The sequence below is a fragment of the Lepisosteus oculatus genome, chromosome 22 (assembly GCF_040954835.1).
Source record: "Lepisosteus oculatus isolate fLepOcu1 chromosome 22, fLepOcu1.hap2, whole genome shotgun sequence".
NCBI lineage: Eukaryota > Metazoa > Chordata > Actinopteri > Semionotiformes > Lepisosteidae > Lepisosteus > Lepisosteus oculatus.
Window position 1 is genome coordinate 4,003,819 of NC_090717.1, and position 13,220 is coordinate 4,017,038.

The 13,220-nt window shown below is 38.4% G+C and overlaps 1 protein-coding gene across 1 annotated transcript in view; it reads left to right on the forward strand.

The window, feature by feature from the left end:
- The window catches only part of kremen1 (kringle containing transmembrane protein 1), a 53,133-nt gene that overhangs the window by 24,376 nt on the left and 15,537 nt on the right, over positions 1–13,220 (forward strand). Inside the window, exon 3 of the mRNA XM_015366435.2 lies at positions 6,429–6,520. Coding sequence (XP_015221921.1) covers positions 6,429–6,520 — 92 coding nt within the window. The remainder of the gene's footprint in view (positions 1–6,428; positions 6,521–13,220) is intronic.

A 13,220-nucleotide genomic window follows, 5' to 3' on the forward strand; every position in this document is an offset into this window, starting at 1 on the left:
CTCTAGGATTGTGATGTCGACATGTTAAAGGTGCTTAAAGGAATAGCTATATTGTGAGTATTTTGATTGCTTCCCTTTAATGGAAATGAAATCAAAGGAGACTAATAAAAACCTTCAGACATTCTTTATAAACCTTCCTATTTAAGTGGTGCTGTAGACTGAAATAAATATCACTTCATCACTCTCTCTTCATCACTTCCAAAAAGTGGTTAAATCTTCTGATGAAAGTCATCCCAGAGTCTGATGAAGTTTTCTTCCCATGTTATCTTTTGTTTTCATTTGTTTAAATGCGACACAGGCTTTTGATTTTGCTCTACGATACTTCAGCATTGCAGTTAATTGGACACAGACGGAAAAAAAAAAACTAGCGCAAGATGTAGATGTTTTTAAAGATCTGGCTTCAGCTTTTCCTGTAATGGTGTACCCTGAGTTTTTGTCTTGAGGTTCAAAAGTTAAAATTTAGGATATCCTCTAAGGCTTTTGGCATGAAGCTTTAGAACTTATTTGAACATATTTCCAGGTACCTAAACTGTACCTAAAGCTTTGCAAATGTCAAACCTGTATCACCAGCTGCAATTATACAGTATCTATCATTAAAGGGGCTCAAAGCATACTGTACCTCTTTTAATGTCTGAATTGTATGTCTTTCATCATATATTAAAACTATTTGTTGTGGAACAACTGGATAGTTTCATCACAGATTTTCAGAACAAACTGTATCTCAGAAAGATTATTTTCCCTTTATTTTGTGTTAACTTGACACAGTAGGTTATGTAAATAAAATTTGTAATGACTTATGACCAGATTTTGAGAAGCTGTGATTTAATTCTAATGTAGGGAATATTTAACAATTCAGAGTCCTGGAAGAGGACAGCTGTGGTGTCCTGGGCTCAGTTCTGAACTGCTGAATTTTCTGGGTGAAGTTTGAATAATGACCTGTGGTAAACTAGTGCTCTTGTTTCCACCCACATTCCGAAGACATGGTGTCCAGTCCAAGTTAGCTAACATCTCAAAATTGCACCCCATATGCATTTGTGAGTGAATCCAGTCGAGTCTAGGTGAGGAATTAGCTCACTGTAACTGTCTAAGGATAGAGCATATGCTGAAAATGGATAGATTGGCAGGGAATGTGATGGTGGTATAGTCTTTTGTAATACTTCTATATGAATAAACAGTACTTGGCATTGAAGGAACAAGAGCCTGTCAGGTTTTGGTTTGAGTTCAAGTAATCCTGACTAAACTGTAAGAAGTTTATGGTTTTGGTTCAGTGTGTTGACACACTTAATATCTCCATTGCTTCTTACCTGTTCTCTTCATGGCACACCGAGCTAAAACGCTAAAATGCTTAAGACAATGAATCGACATCTTTTTAAGCTTTCTTTATAAATAAAACTGTGCACCAGACCTGTAAGGATGTCCATGGTGCAGTGTGGTATTTGTACCTAACAGCTCAATTACATTACCAGAAATATTGCTGAGCTTTTCAAAGGGAGTGAAAATCGAAATGGCAAAGAAAAGCATGTTGTAGACCAACAAATACATTAATTTGCCTTTTCTAATCTATTTTGACCTTGTATCCTTCAAAATAAAATGAAACCTTGTTGTTCATAAATTTTACAGAGGAGTCTATTACTGTTAGATTGCCATCTGACTGCAAGGATGGAAACCTAGCAAATGAAACTTTGCCCACTGAAAAGAAAGGTCATAAAATGTTATGATTTAATGGATGACATAAAACTCATGAAGCTTCTGTCAGTGAATTATGCAGTACTGTGACTGCGTTTGAAAACAGATATGTTTTTGTTTGTCAGACTAAGAGAAAAAGTCATTGTGTTTCTACGTTTATTCAGCTGCAGCTATGTCATTTACTGTATAAGCAGTAGACTCTGCACGAATCAATCATTGGGATATAAATATTTCTTCAAAAACATAATGTTTTCAACAGTTAGTTTATAATGCCGACAATAAGTAGGTCACTATAACAATTGCACTTGTCAGGGTCTGGTTTGACAGGAATTCCTCTTTGAAAAGCGATCAATACTTTTAAAGCTAAATCCATATTCCTTGAAACCAGTCTTAAAGCATTATGGGATTAAAACCTGATTTTGTATTAGGCAGTGCTTCCCTTGATCTTCCTCCTAGTCTTTGTGTCCAGAGAGTAGTGCGTAGAGTAAATATTACAGAGAACGAGGCAGAGCTGTGAGAACACCATGAGTTTACATGGTGCCTGGGTTAAAACAGCAGAACACTGCCTCATTGACCTTCTGCATCAGAAGGGCTTGAGCCACAGCCTTTGTGTGTGATTTACAGCCTGGGTTAAGAGCTCAGAGAGTTCCCAGCTCCTGCAAGGAGGCGCAGTTCCTTGTTGTGTGGCAAGAATTACTCTCCATCTGGGAGGTACTGGTGACTACTGCTCCTCTCCTCCCAGGAACTGCTATTGTAGAAGATTAGAGACCCATTTGCTAAAAAAACCCTAAGGACAGGAGTCCATAAAGGGGTTCATCTTAGCAACATAACCAACCATCTGCACAGAAGCTGTTTTCATGAACATGAGTCATGCAGAATATATCTCATTGCCTCCTGATACAGTATCTGCGTCCCTCAACCTTTTCAAGGCACAGTTTTCACAGATCAGCGTAGGGACAGTGCTCCATCCAGGCTGGCAATTTTTGACCACAAAGTCCCAACCCTTTGGTCTTACCCTGCATTTCTGAGTTAGAGGCTTCTCCTTTGTTTGATTTTTCTGTTACGTTAAATGAATTACATGGTGCGTTCCTTACTTTGCAGTTTTAAAAGAGACAGAACTGGCAGAGCTAGAATGACATCAGACACATTTGAGGAGTTAAAGGGGGAAAAAAAACATCATTCGGATGGGGCACTGTGCTCGATAAGAATTTTGCACATTCCGGTCATTGTCTTTGTGAAAAACAGAGCTACATTTCGAATGTTGTACAGGTGGATGTGTGTCTGCCAGAAACTAGCCGTGTTCTTTATAGGAGGTTTACAGCTGGGATTCTCTGAGGGTGGGGGCTTAACCTTCTCAGAGATCTGTTGTTGGCCTTCCTCATGCTGTTTGACATGAAAGAAAGGGCTGGCAGTATATAAGAACCCTAACAGCTTTCATATTTCATCTTTATAGCATGCCGTAAAATGCTTAACTAAAAACATTGAGAAATTGGACCGAAAAAAGAACACATTAATCCCAAGGAATAAGCCATTAAAGGGCAAGAGGAAACTCTGTGTCTTCTACCCCAATTAAGCTGTAATATATTCAGTTCGGTGCATGCCTAAATGTGTCTTCCATAATTTGCCATTGCTCACATATTGTCAGGGCGTGGAACATCTGCTGTGGAAGGGCGATGCGATTCCTTTCTAATGGAATTCCAAAGAGCCTCAAGAGGGAATAAATGGCTGGTCTTGCTTGAATCTGTTGTCAAGGCTTGAACTTGATGTTGGAAAGAGGTTGTCACCTTTGCATGAGAACCAGAAGATGAAACTGAGTCACCGTGAGCTGTAGGCTTTGTGTTGATTAATTGACATAATGCTGCCCGAACAGGTACATGGTTAGTTTTTTTCCTATTTCTGAATGCCTCTATGATTACTTTAAATTCCATTCTTTCATAGCTTTTCTGCCATATTCAAACAAGGTGGATTTTGTCCAGAAAAGAGGAAATAGGAAAGCATTCAGAAACTCTGTTTTCTGGTAGTCCTTTCAGAACATTTGTATTTGTATGTAGGAAATAATTGGTTTTGATTTTTTTCCTCTTTTTTCAAGCACTTGGAGAAATCTTGCTCAGTGCCAAGTAAGTCTTTGATTCAGTTCCATTCATTTTTGGGTTTCTCTGTAATTCTGTCACCTTCTCTGCCTCATAGTTATTTTTTTTAAAGTTGGAATCGACTGAATCCCCTCTTTTTAATTTTTTCTTAACCCCATGTGGAAATCTGAATAATTCTGTAGAGTTCAATAAATATTTAGATGGTACATGTATTGTATATTTTCTGTAAAAATAGGCCAAGAGGTTTTGTATATATTTCCATCTGGCCTGAGCACAATGAAGAGGATTGGAATGATTTAGACTGAGTGAGGCTGATAGTGCTATGGATTAGCACCAACATCACCTGGTTAGCAGCCCCTAGTCTTTTGCACATGACCAGAAGAAATGTTTCTGTTTAACATTTAGCATTGAAAATGTGCTCCAACAGCATTTCCTTCAAAGGCTAGAATGTCTGCAAAAGCCAGTCTTAAGTATTGTCCTTTTGTACAAGGTTTTTAATTGTGTTCTCCTCCTTCTTTTACTTTAACAGACCAAATATCTCTCCTGCACAAAAATATCTCTCCTGATTTGTACATATCAGACACCTTTATGCTACCGCACTGTAATTTGGGGTATCTTTGTTGTCCCTTGTTAAAACTGCAAAACAGCACGTGAGTGAGCCTTGTACTTGAGCTCCCAGGATCTGAAAGGTCTGTCTCTAGGAAAATCCAGGTTCTCATGTCTCTTCTAATCTTTTAGGTTTAGATCAAGGACTATGCCTTTAGCATCAAATTTATTCAGCACATCTGTCATCTGATTTTTGCCTCTGAAGTTTTTTAACGATCAAAGTTGTCTTTTCGTGTTTGCAAAGACCTTCGGAATGTGTGTTGTAGGAAATTAAAATCATATCTCTCGCCTAAATTCAGCTCTGGAGATCACCATTTCCAACCATTGGAGAGGCAGTGATTTTTTTTTTTAGTTCAGAATTTGCTATTTGCTAATATAGGTGTTACATTTCACATTGGACTGTGAGTTTTATGAATTGGGCTCACAACATTGTTTTTACTGCAAAACCACACAGAATGTTAGATGGTGTGGGTTAGCCAGAATTGAATACCCTTAGCTCTGGCCTGGTTTATTTCATGTTTCAAGTCTTTTCAATACAGATTCTTGTGCCCACCCTTCACTTTCAGTTCTGATCATATTTTGGACTGGCTCCTGGGGTTAACAAGATAAATATGGAAAAAACTGAAACTGAAAACTCCTTTTTAATTGATTCTGGTGAAATCCCTGTCCTGAGAAAACCATGATACAACAAGACTGCTGTCCAGTACTATTACTGGATCTTTTATACCTGCCTCTAGAGATCTCAAAATCCTTCCACTGAAGTGTCATGTATGTCCTCATGGTCTCATTGTCTTCCACTACAAACAGATTAAACTAGAAGATAGATATTATAAGTATAAACCCTCCTTTCCAGGGTGTAGTCCTGCCTTACGCTCTGTTCTTCAGGGATAAGTTCCATTGGCCGTGGAATGGACCTTTCCAGGCATATGGGAATTGCTGATAACAGATGGCAATGTGTGTGTGTATACTATACATCTCTGCAAAACAAAATCCAAACTAATCTGAACCTGCCCAAGACATCCCTAAAATTAAGCAGCTTTATTTTTCTTTTTTATTATTCTCTTTCAGTGACAGGCATCAATGTGAATGTAATTTGCTTGCAACTTATATGTATTGCTCCACCTCTTTAACCAGACATATACTGGCAATTTTGTTTGTTTATTTTTTAATTGGATGCAGCACTGTATGATTAAAGACAGACCTAAAACATTGTGTTACGTTAAAATGCTAATGCCCTTCTTTTTTTTCGGTGCACTGCAATTTAACTGCGATTGGATTGACAAGAAGATTTTTTTCAGAGAGGGAAAAAAAAAAACATCACATGTAACCTCATTCATTGTGGGATCCAATTACAAACCAAAAGCAGTATCATTCATAAAAGATAGCTGGGCTCACTGCTCCTTCTATTTAAAACTTTTTTAAAGGGCATGAAAAAGAGCAAGAAGCTAGAAAGCAAAAGAGGAGAGGAGGTAACACCCATCAGATTCCTAACTACAAAAGGAAGAATTGGATCTGAATAGCTTGAGGGGATTTTCTCATTAGTGCAATATTATGGCAAAGAAAAGAGCGAGGTAATGAATTCCAGTGGGCTTTATTATGAAGATCTGTCTTCCTAGGAACAGATCATCATGGAAGTTGCAGTATGTGTATTTTGAAAGGGATACTGTTCTTATGCAACAACTGTCTATAGACCTTGCATGTGAACTATCCAGACCCTGTTGGCTTTGTAGGCCTTATGACTGCCTTATGATTGTTAAGTGTGCTAGAAAACCCAGTGACCAATTTGACAGGCCGATTCTAACCCGTAGGTCCCCTGATGCCACTAACAAAGCCCTTCCCCGCTGGCTGTGGCAGTCTTTTGTCTGTGCTGTCCATCCTGTGGAGGAGATGCATAGCAAGGGAGCTAAGAACCTCAAGGGGAGGTTCATATAGAGGAAGGGATTCATCCTGGCATGAACTCAGTTAAATCCGAAGCGATGAAAAAATGTTTCTTTCCCTCCCCACCCCCTGCTTTTATGGGTGACCGTGGTTTCTCCTCGTCCACAGAAATCCTGATGGGGATGTCAGGCCTTGGTGTTACATCGCGGATCACGAAGACGGGATTTACTGGAAATACTGCGACATTCCGACCTGCCAGAGTAAGTGCTGACCTCTTTTTTTTTTCTCCCATCAAACAAGAACACAAAACCATCAATCAAAACCAAAAGGAGTAATAACTGTTTTGGCTGAACACCTGTATACCTACATGAAAAGAAGGAATACAAATACTCGTGGGGGGTATTTTTAATAATTTTGTTTGTCTTTAAAAATGTTTGCGAAGTGTGTAATTCGTGTATGCAAAATAAATTGCTCTAATATCATGGGGGGGGGTTCTTAATTGCTTCCCACTGCTTATACACTGTGTTCCAACATGCTTAATTTTACATTAGCTCTTGGAGTATGCTCTTTTCCCTGCAAACTGATACTGTGTGCCTTTGAGGGCTCGCCACCTTGAAAGTAGCTGAAAGCTTCTTTTGTGAAAAATAGCTGTTCTGCAGATTGGTATGACACTGAAGGAGAGCCAGTTTGATTCATATTTTATAAAGCACTGGTGCTACATTCTTACAGCACCATGAATTAAATACTGGACGTCCCTGACAAATAATAAGCAGAATGAATTACTGTTGTTAATGGATGGATTTACATAATCTGTCCAGAAAGTAATAAGAAAGTTGTGGTTAAATTTGATGAAATGTTAACTGTGTATGTGCATCGATTGCCATCCCCCTCGACACACACACATATCTGATTTGGTTCTAAAGAAGAATTTTGAAACCTAAAGTAAACACCATCTTTATATGTGGGGATGAAACAATATTGAGGAAGCTGAAACTTAGTATTTGTCAATTGTGTTGTTACTTTTTTTCGAGTCTGGCCAATGGGCCACCCTCAAACAATCCCATACCATGTCACTGTGAATAATCCAAGATGGAGACTGGAGCAAGACTCAGCTAATAACGAGGAATGAACACACACACGCACCGCTAGGGACAGGGCGAAATATGAAAGATGGGGGGGCCTTTTCAGTTTTGTTTCTGCTCAGGCCACCCTTACTCCTAGAAATGTCAGTGCTGCCCTTTAGGGTAAAACACTAACAGCACAAGGGCAGTGTGAGTAGGTCCAGGCACTTAATACATCAACCTGATGTTATCTTATGCAGCACAAAATTGTACCAGCTGGCAGACAGGCCGTGGTAGGATCTTTAATGAGTGTACGGGCAAACAGAAGCCAATTTCCATTTTTAATGAGAGTTACAATTGACCTACTTCACACAAGTGCCCTTTTCATTTGGGTTATGAATCCATGATGTTTGTCTGAATTACAAGATTAGCCCCCAGGGAAAATGGTATTAGGCATTCTGTCTCTGTCGCTGCTGTGTTAAGTCAATTCCTTGTCTCTGCAATTTTAGGCCACCCATTATTAACAGCCAGCTGTAACTGAATTTCCTTGTAATCTGGCTTTCTGATTTCATATTGTGGTCGTCCTTGCCATAACCCATCTCTCAGTGGAATTTTCTCAGGTTCCAACACTGTATGAGGAATAGATGGGGTTCATTTGAGGTGATGTAGACCTGAAAATCAACTGAATAATTAGTCACATATTAAACATGTATAAACACAAACACCTTTTATGTTATACACAATAGGCAAATGATACTTTATACGTCCTTTCAGATTTTTTTATTTACTCATTGATCGAAAATATTAACATTTTGTTTAAGATTGATCTTTTGAATTGATTACACTCTAAACAGGAATGTCCGATATACCAGTAAGGACACAACTTGTATTGCGACATCCAGTCATTACCACATATCTGATGCAGCTGTGTTCATATTACTGTGTTTCGTGACAACTGAGAAGATGTTCTTCCATAAAGTCTCTGCAAGTTTCATACCCTCCTATTTTCTGTCACTTTTTCTGGAAATAAATGATAGCTATAGAACTAATTCTCCCTATCGATTTACAATTCATTACAAAAGAGGCGTTCACATTGCTGATCCCGGTAATTTTTCCCACATTTTGGGGTTTTTTTGCATTCATTTTTAGTGCATAGTCAGCAGTTTGTACGTCTCTGCCTTCTACCACACTAACTGTGAGTCTGAACTGTCTCCAACTTCTGCATTTTTCAGGGGAGATTCAAAGTGAGTGAACTAGAGAGGGGCCAATGCATCCACAGGTTTTCATCATAGTTCTTAACAACCTAAAGCAGCTTATGGAATCAATTTCAAGTGCTGGTGCTTTTAAGAGAGACCTGGAAAAACCTGAGGACACTACAGCCCTCCCAAGGCCAGGTTCAAGACAACCAGCGCTCACTCTGCATTTAAATGGGAAAAATGAATGCACGATAATTAAGAAAAAGAATACATCAATGATCTTATTCCTCCCCCTCTTTGGGGACTACCACTGGAATGAGCTGTTGTTTAGCAGGTCAACAAGAAAAACGCGTCACAGCACGGTGTGGCGTTTTGCCCAGCCTCAGATGTGTGGCACAGTGGATGCATTGTCGTTCTCTGCCTTTCTGTGCACGTCTGCCGCTCTCTGTATTGTGTGTCACTTACATCCTGGCATCTGAACCATGGTTTTGAAGAAAGAGAAGGGTGTCCCCGGCCCCTTCAGACTTTCTCTCTAATTTTGGTTTTCTACTTTTACCACAGCCTCTCTGAGGATCCTTTGGTGGCTTTGTCTACCCACCATTGTATGTCATGGGGATCATAAAACTATGTTTCTGAAGGAAGACATCCCCCTCGGGCAGCCAGTCTTGACCATATTTTAAATGTAAACAGCATGTCTATGTAAAACCTCTTTGCTCCCGAAAAGTTGAAAAGTTTTTTTAGGGTTTTTTTTTTCTTAATTTGTTGTTATTTGTGTTTGGTTGCACAAACATGGAAAAAACAATATTTTAACCCCAACCCCATTAACTAGGTAAGGATAAGCTTTACAAGTACTTTGAAAAATACTGCTTTAATTGATGAAGTTTGGAACATGCACTGCTAGGGTTTGCTCGGTTCAGGAGTTGATTTATTGGGACTGTGGTTCTTTTTCTATCGGCATTTTTGAGATGGACTGGGTTTTATCGCTGTAAGACATTTATGGGTAATGGGGTGTAAAGAAGGTATAAATCATCATGCAGTGCAGCCAAAATTAGACGAACATAGTCAACACATAACATTGAATTATCTGCGTAATTTGTCCTAGATTTTCAGACAGACCTAATCTAGTTGTTATCATGTGTTCTTAAAATCTTACAAGTTGTCTGTTGGCTTTTTATATTTTTTTATCTGCAATCCCTTTACCTCAGGGGCAACCTTTTCTCAATCCCAGTTCCTGTAAATGACTTTACATTTTTTCCAGCTCCTCTTCAACTTTTAACCTGTCACTTGCATGTGCGATCAGACTGTATCATTGTAATTCTTGGATTCGCTCTGAATATCTGTGTCCCGTTTAATCTGTAAATTGTCAGCACGTTGTCAGTGTTTGCAATTAGGAGCTTCAAAGCGAGGTTTGTTGTATTGGTCATTTCACTATATGGACTACAAAAAGGTCCCAATGATTAATACAACAATATAAAGTTTTTTATTAAGTCCACTGTATGTGTGAGTTTCTATTTTTAAATAGACAAAACGGTATATATTCCTTGTAGCCTACTATGTCTTTGCATTTTTGTAGCAGCAGAGAGATTGTTGTTCTTCTCCGCTTGGTCTTACAGTATGTAGATATCCCGCATCCTGAATTTGGATTCTATGAAATCCTGTTTGTGTCCTGTTTTCTTTGGCGATTGAAAGAAAACAACATAGGGTTTGACCTGAAACGTAGTATACAGGAAGAGAATAAAAGAGAGCTTTGGGGATTTCATACAAATGGAAGGGATGGTCTGGAAGATTAGCAGAGTAATGAAAAGGGAACAGGTGAGGTGATATCTTTTGAAGAAGAACCAAGAAAAACTTGCTACACGACTTTTGGAACATTCCATGAGCATAAAGCCTTTTCCAGATCACTGCACTGCTAAATTACAGCGCCCTAACAGTATATTTACAAAGACAAACCTGGCAAACTTCCAGAACATTCCACCACAAAAAGGTAAACATGGGGCTTCTATTGGTGAAGTGCGTAGTGGGATCAGCCAGCATGCTGTTTGGTATCTTCATCAATAATTCCACAGAATCCCCCAGTGACACTGAACAGCTTTGGGATGAACTCACCCAAAGAAGAATAAACTCTGGATTACAATAAGAATTTTGCATTGTCTAATGTTCCCATTTATTTTGCTTGAATTACAGTAACCCAATGGAGTTTAATCCAGGGTTTAAATTTTAAAACTTCTGCCGTTTAATTTACAGTTCATCTACGTGTTGTCAGTTGCTTCTTAGATTCAGTTTTGCAGCATTCTACAGATAAGTCACTGAAACAGATCTGTAACTACACTTTGTTTTCTACCCCTCCACTATCCCCTCAAGTTTGGAGGGCATCTCTTTTATTTAAAATGTTTTTTTTCTTTCCTTTTATTTCCTTTATGCATTTCCTTTCTTTCTTTACTATTTAATCACTTTATCTCGCAACACTCTCATTATTTGCAATTTTTTCTATCTTTGGAGCCGTTGAGATCTGTCTCTAGAGGGCCCCATGCCTGTTTAAATTGGTTTATTTTACCTTACAGACTATAAGCAATCTTTTCATATTGAATCTGCACAACAGCTGTGGGATGTGGAATGGCCCAGTATTGTCCAGGCATTTTTGCAGGATAGCTCGTTTAGCAACAATGTTAAATAAAAAATATGTTATTGTGCTGCGTTGATACATTAAGCTCAGATAAATCCTCCAGAATGCAAGAAATAGCCTTGAATGCGATTGTTATATCCAAGTACAGTGTTTTCTGTACTGTTGCTGCTCAAAACGACTGTATATGCTGGCAGTCCTATAACAGGTGTGTTAGTGATACTTTATTAATGTTGTATTTAATACACGAACCTGTGCTGTGGATCTTCTCTTATTTCTCTGCAGTACAATAAAGTATTTAAAATCTTAAATTGAAATAGTTTATTATTTATTGCTCTGAATGGCTGGTTAGCATTCAGCCAGACTGTAGCCCAGTTTATTTAATCAGAATTAGCCAAAAGATCCACTGTCCCGCAAGAGGCACAGCTGTCAAAAGATCTATCTGACTCTGCATTTAGGAAATTCTAAAGAACCCATGTCTTCACTGCAGAGTTGGTCTGCATCGATCTATCAATTTGATTGATGATGAAAATCAGTGAAGGCGACCAGTAAGCTTTGCATAATTAAGAGATTATTTTTCGGGAAGATGCTGTACATATTTTTAGTGGCAACTACCTTGACATTGAACCTTCATTTATCAGAATATCAAAAAGGTCAATTAAGCTTGCATTCATTTCTTTAGAAAAAAGAATCGGCTTGCACTGTCATATTTCTTTAGACTGGTAAACATAATGTATTAATACAGGGGACAATCCCTTCTGAGTTGAAGCATAACATTTGCTTCATGTTTCAGAGCATGTTTCTCATCTGAGGAGAGTTTTGGGGTAAACATGTCAAAGATACTGTTTCTTAAGAACATGACTTTCTTTCTCTTTTCCCAGCAGCTTTTGAGAAAAAAAAACTGCCTCCTTGCTTGAAATCTTGAAATCTTTACTGTACCTCACTGTACAACCCTTGTGCTCAAATGGTTAAACATGTAGGCATAAAAAGATATAATGCCATAGACAGTGCCTATCTTGAAAACTGAAACTTTAAGTTCAGTTATTCTTGTTATGATGTATCGTAGGTTTAAAGGCTGAATAAAAACAAATTCTAAAAGACAATACTACATCTTTCATACAACCCCATCATGTTTTCTACCCTTCTAAACTAGTCCATAAACCGCATGTATAGAGAGGTAAGTTATAGATTCAGGTTGTTGATAAGGCATCTAAAGAAATGCTGAAAATCAGAATCTCAATTAATCATCTTCAGCTGGCCATCTTAAATGTTGGCTGCTTTTTGATTTTAGATTTAAAATCCAAAAGAAATAGTTTGGAAATCCAATGTGCTACAAACAAGTTTCAAATTATGCTTATGTAGAAAAGACGATGATTCAAATAATAGCTAGAAACAATTAAAATGGGAAAAGAAACAGAGTTTTAAGAAATACTTTACATCTAAACATTTAAATGCTCATTTTAGTTGCATAAAACCGTTAATAAGGCCTAAATGAATTCTAAAGTGAATCTGGTGAAGGGATGGTATGGTATGGTATTTTTAAAAATGAGGTTTAATTGATGTTAGCAGACACCAACTCATCTTCCAGGCTGCATTACTGCATGTTCTCAAAATTAAACATCTGTGAGGGGAAATTCATTGACCAAGTCATCACATCCACTCGAAATGCTCCGCTGTTCTGAGAGCAGGTCACTTCATGCTGTTGAAAGTCCTCTGCACTTTGGTGAAACAATTCCCTCTTTCATGGAATGCATTAACTCTCAACACGTCTGACATCTGAGAACTAGAAAACACAGAGAGGTTCTGACCAGCTGGACAGACTAGAACGTTGTCACTCATGTCGGTTCAACACAGACATTGTTAAGAACGATAGTTCCCAGCCCTGTGTCTCCAGGTTTTAACTCCAGAATTCTTAAGCAAGTGCTACCTGATTTCACTTTCCAATAGGGGGGTATTGTTTTTGCCTCTGAACAGTTCCAGTGGGATTTATTGAATGGTATCCCCCCTCTACTAATTTTTGAATTTCAGAACACCTTTGATTCAGGTGTACTGCCTGCAAGTGTCACCAGATGGATTCTCAAAG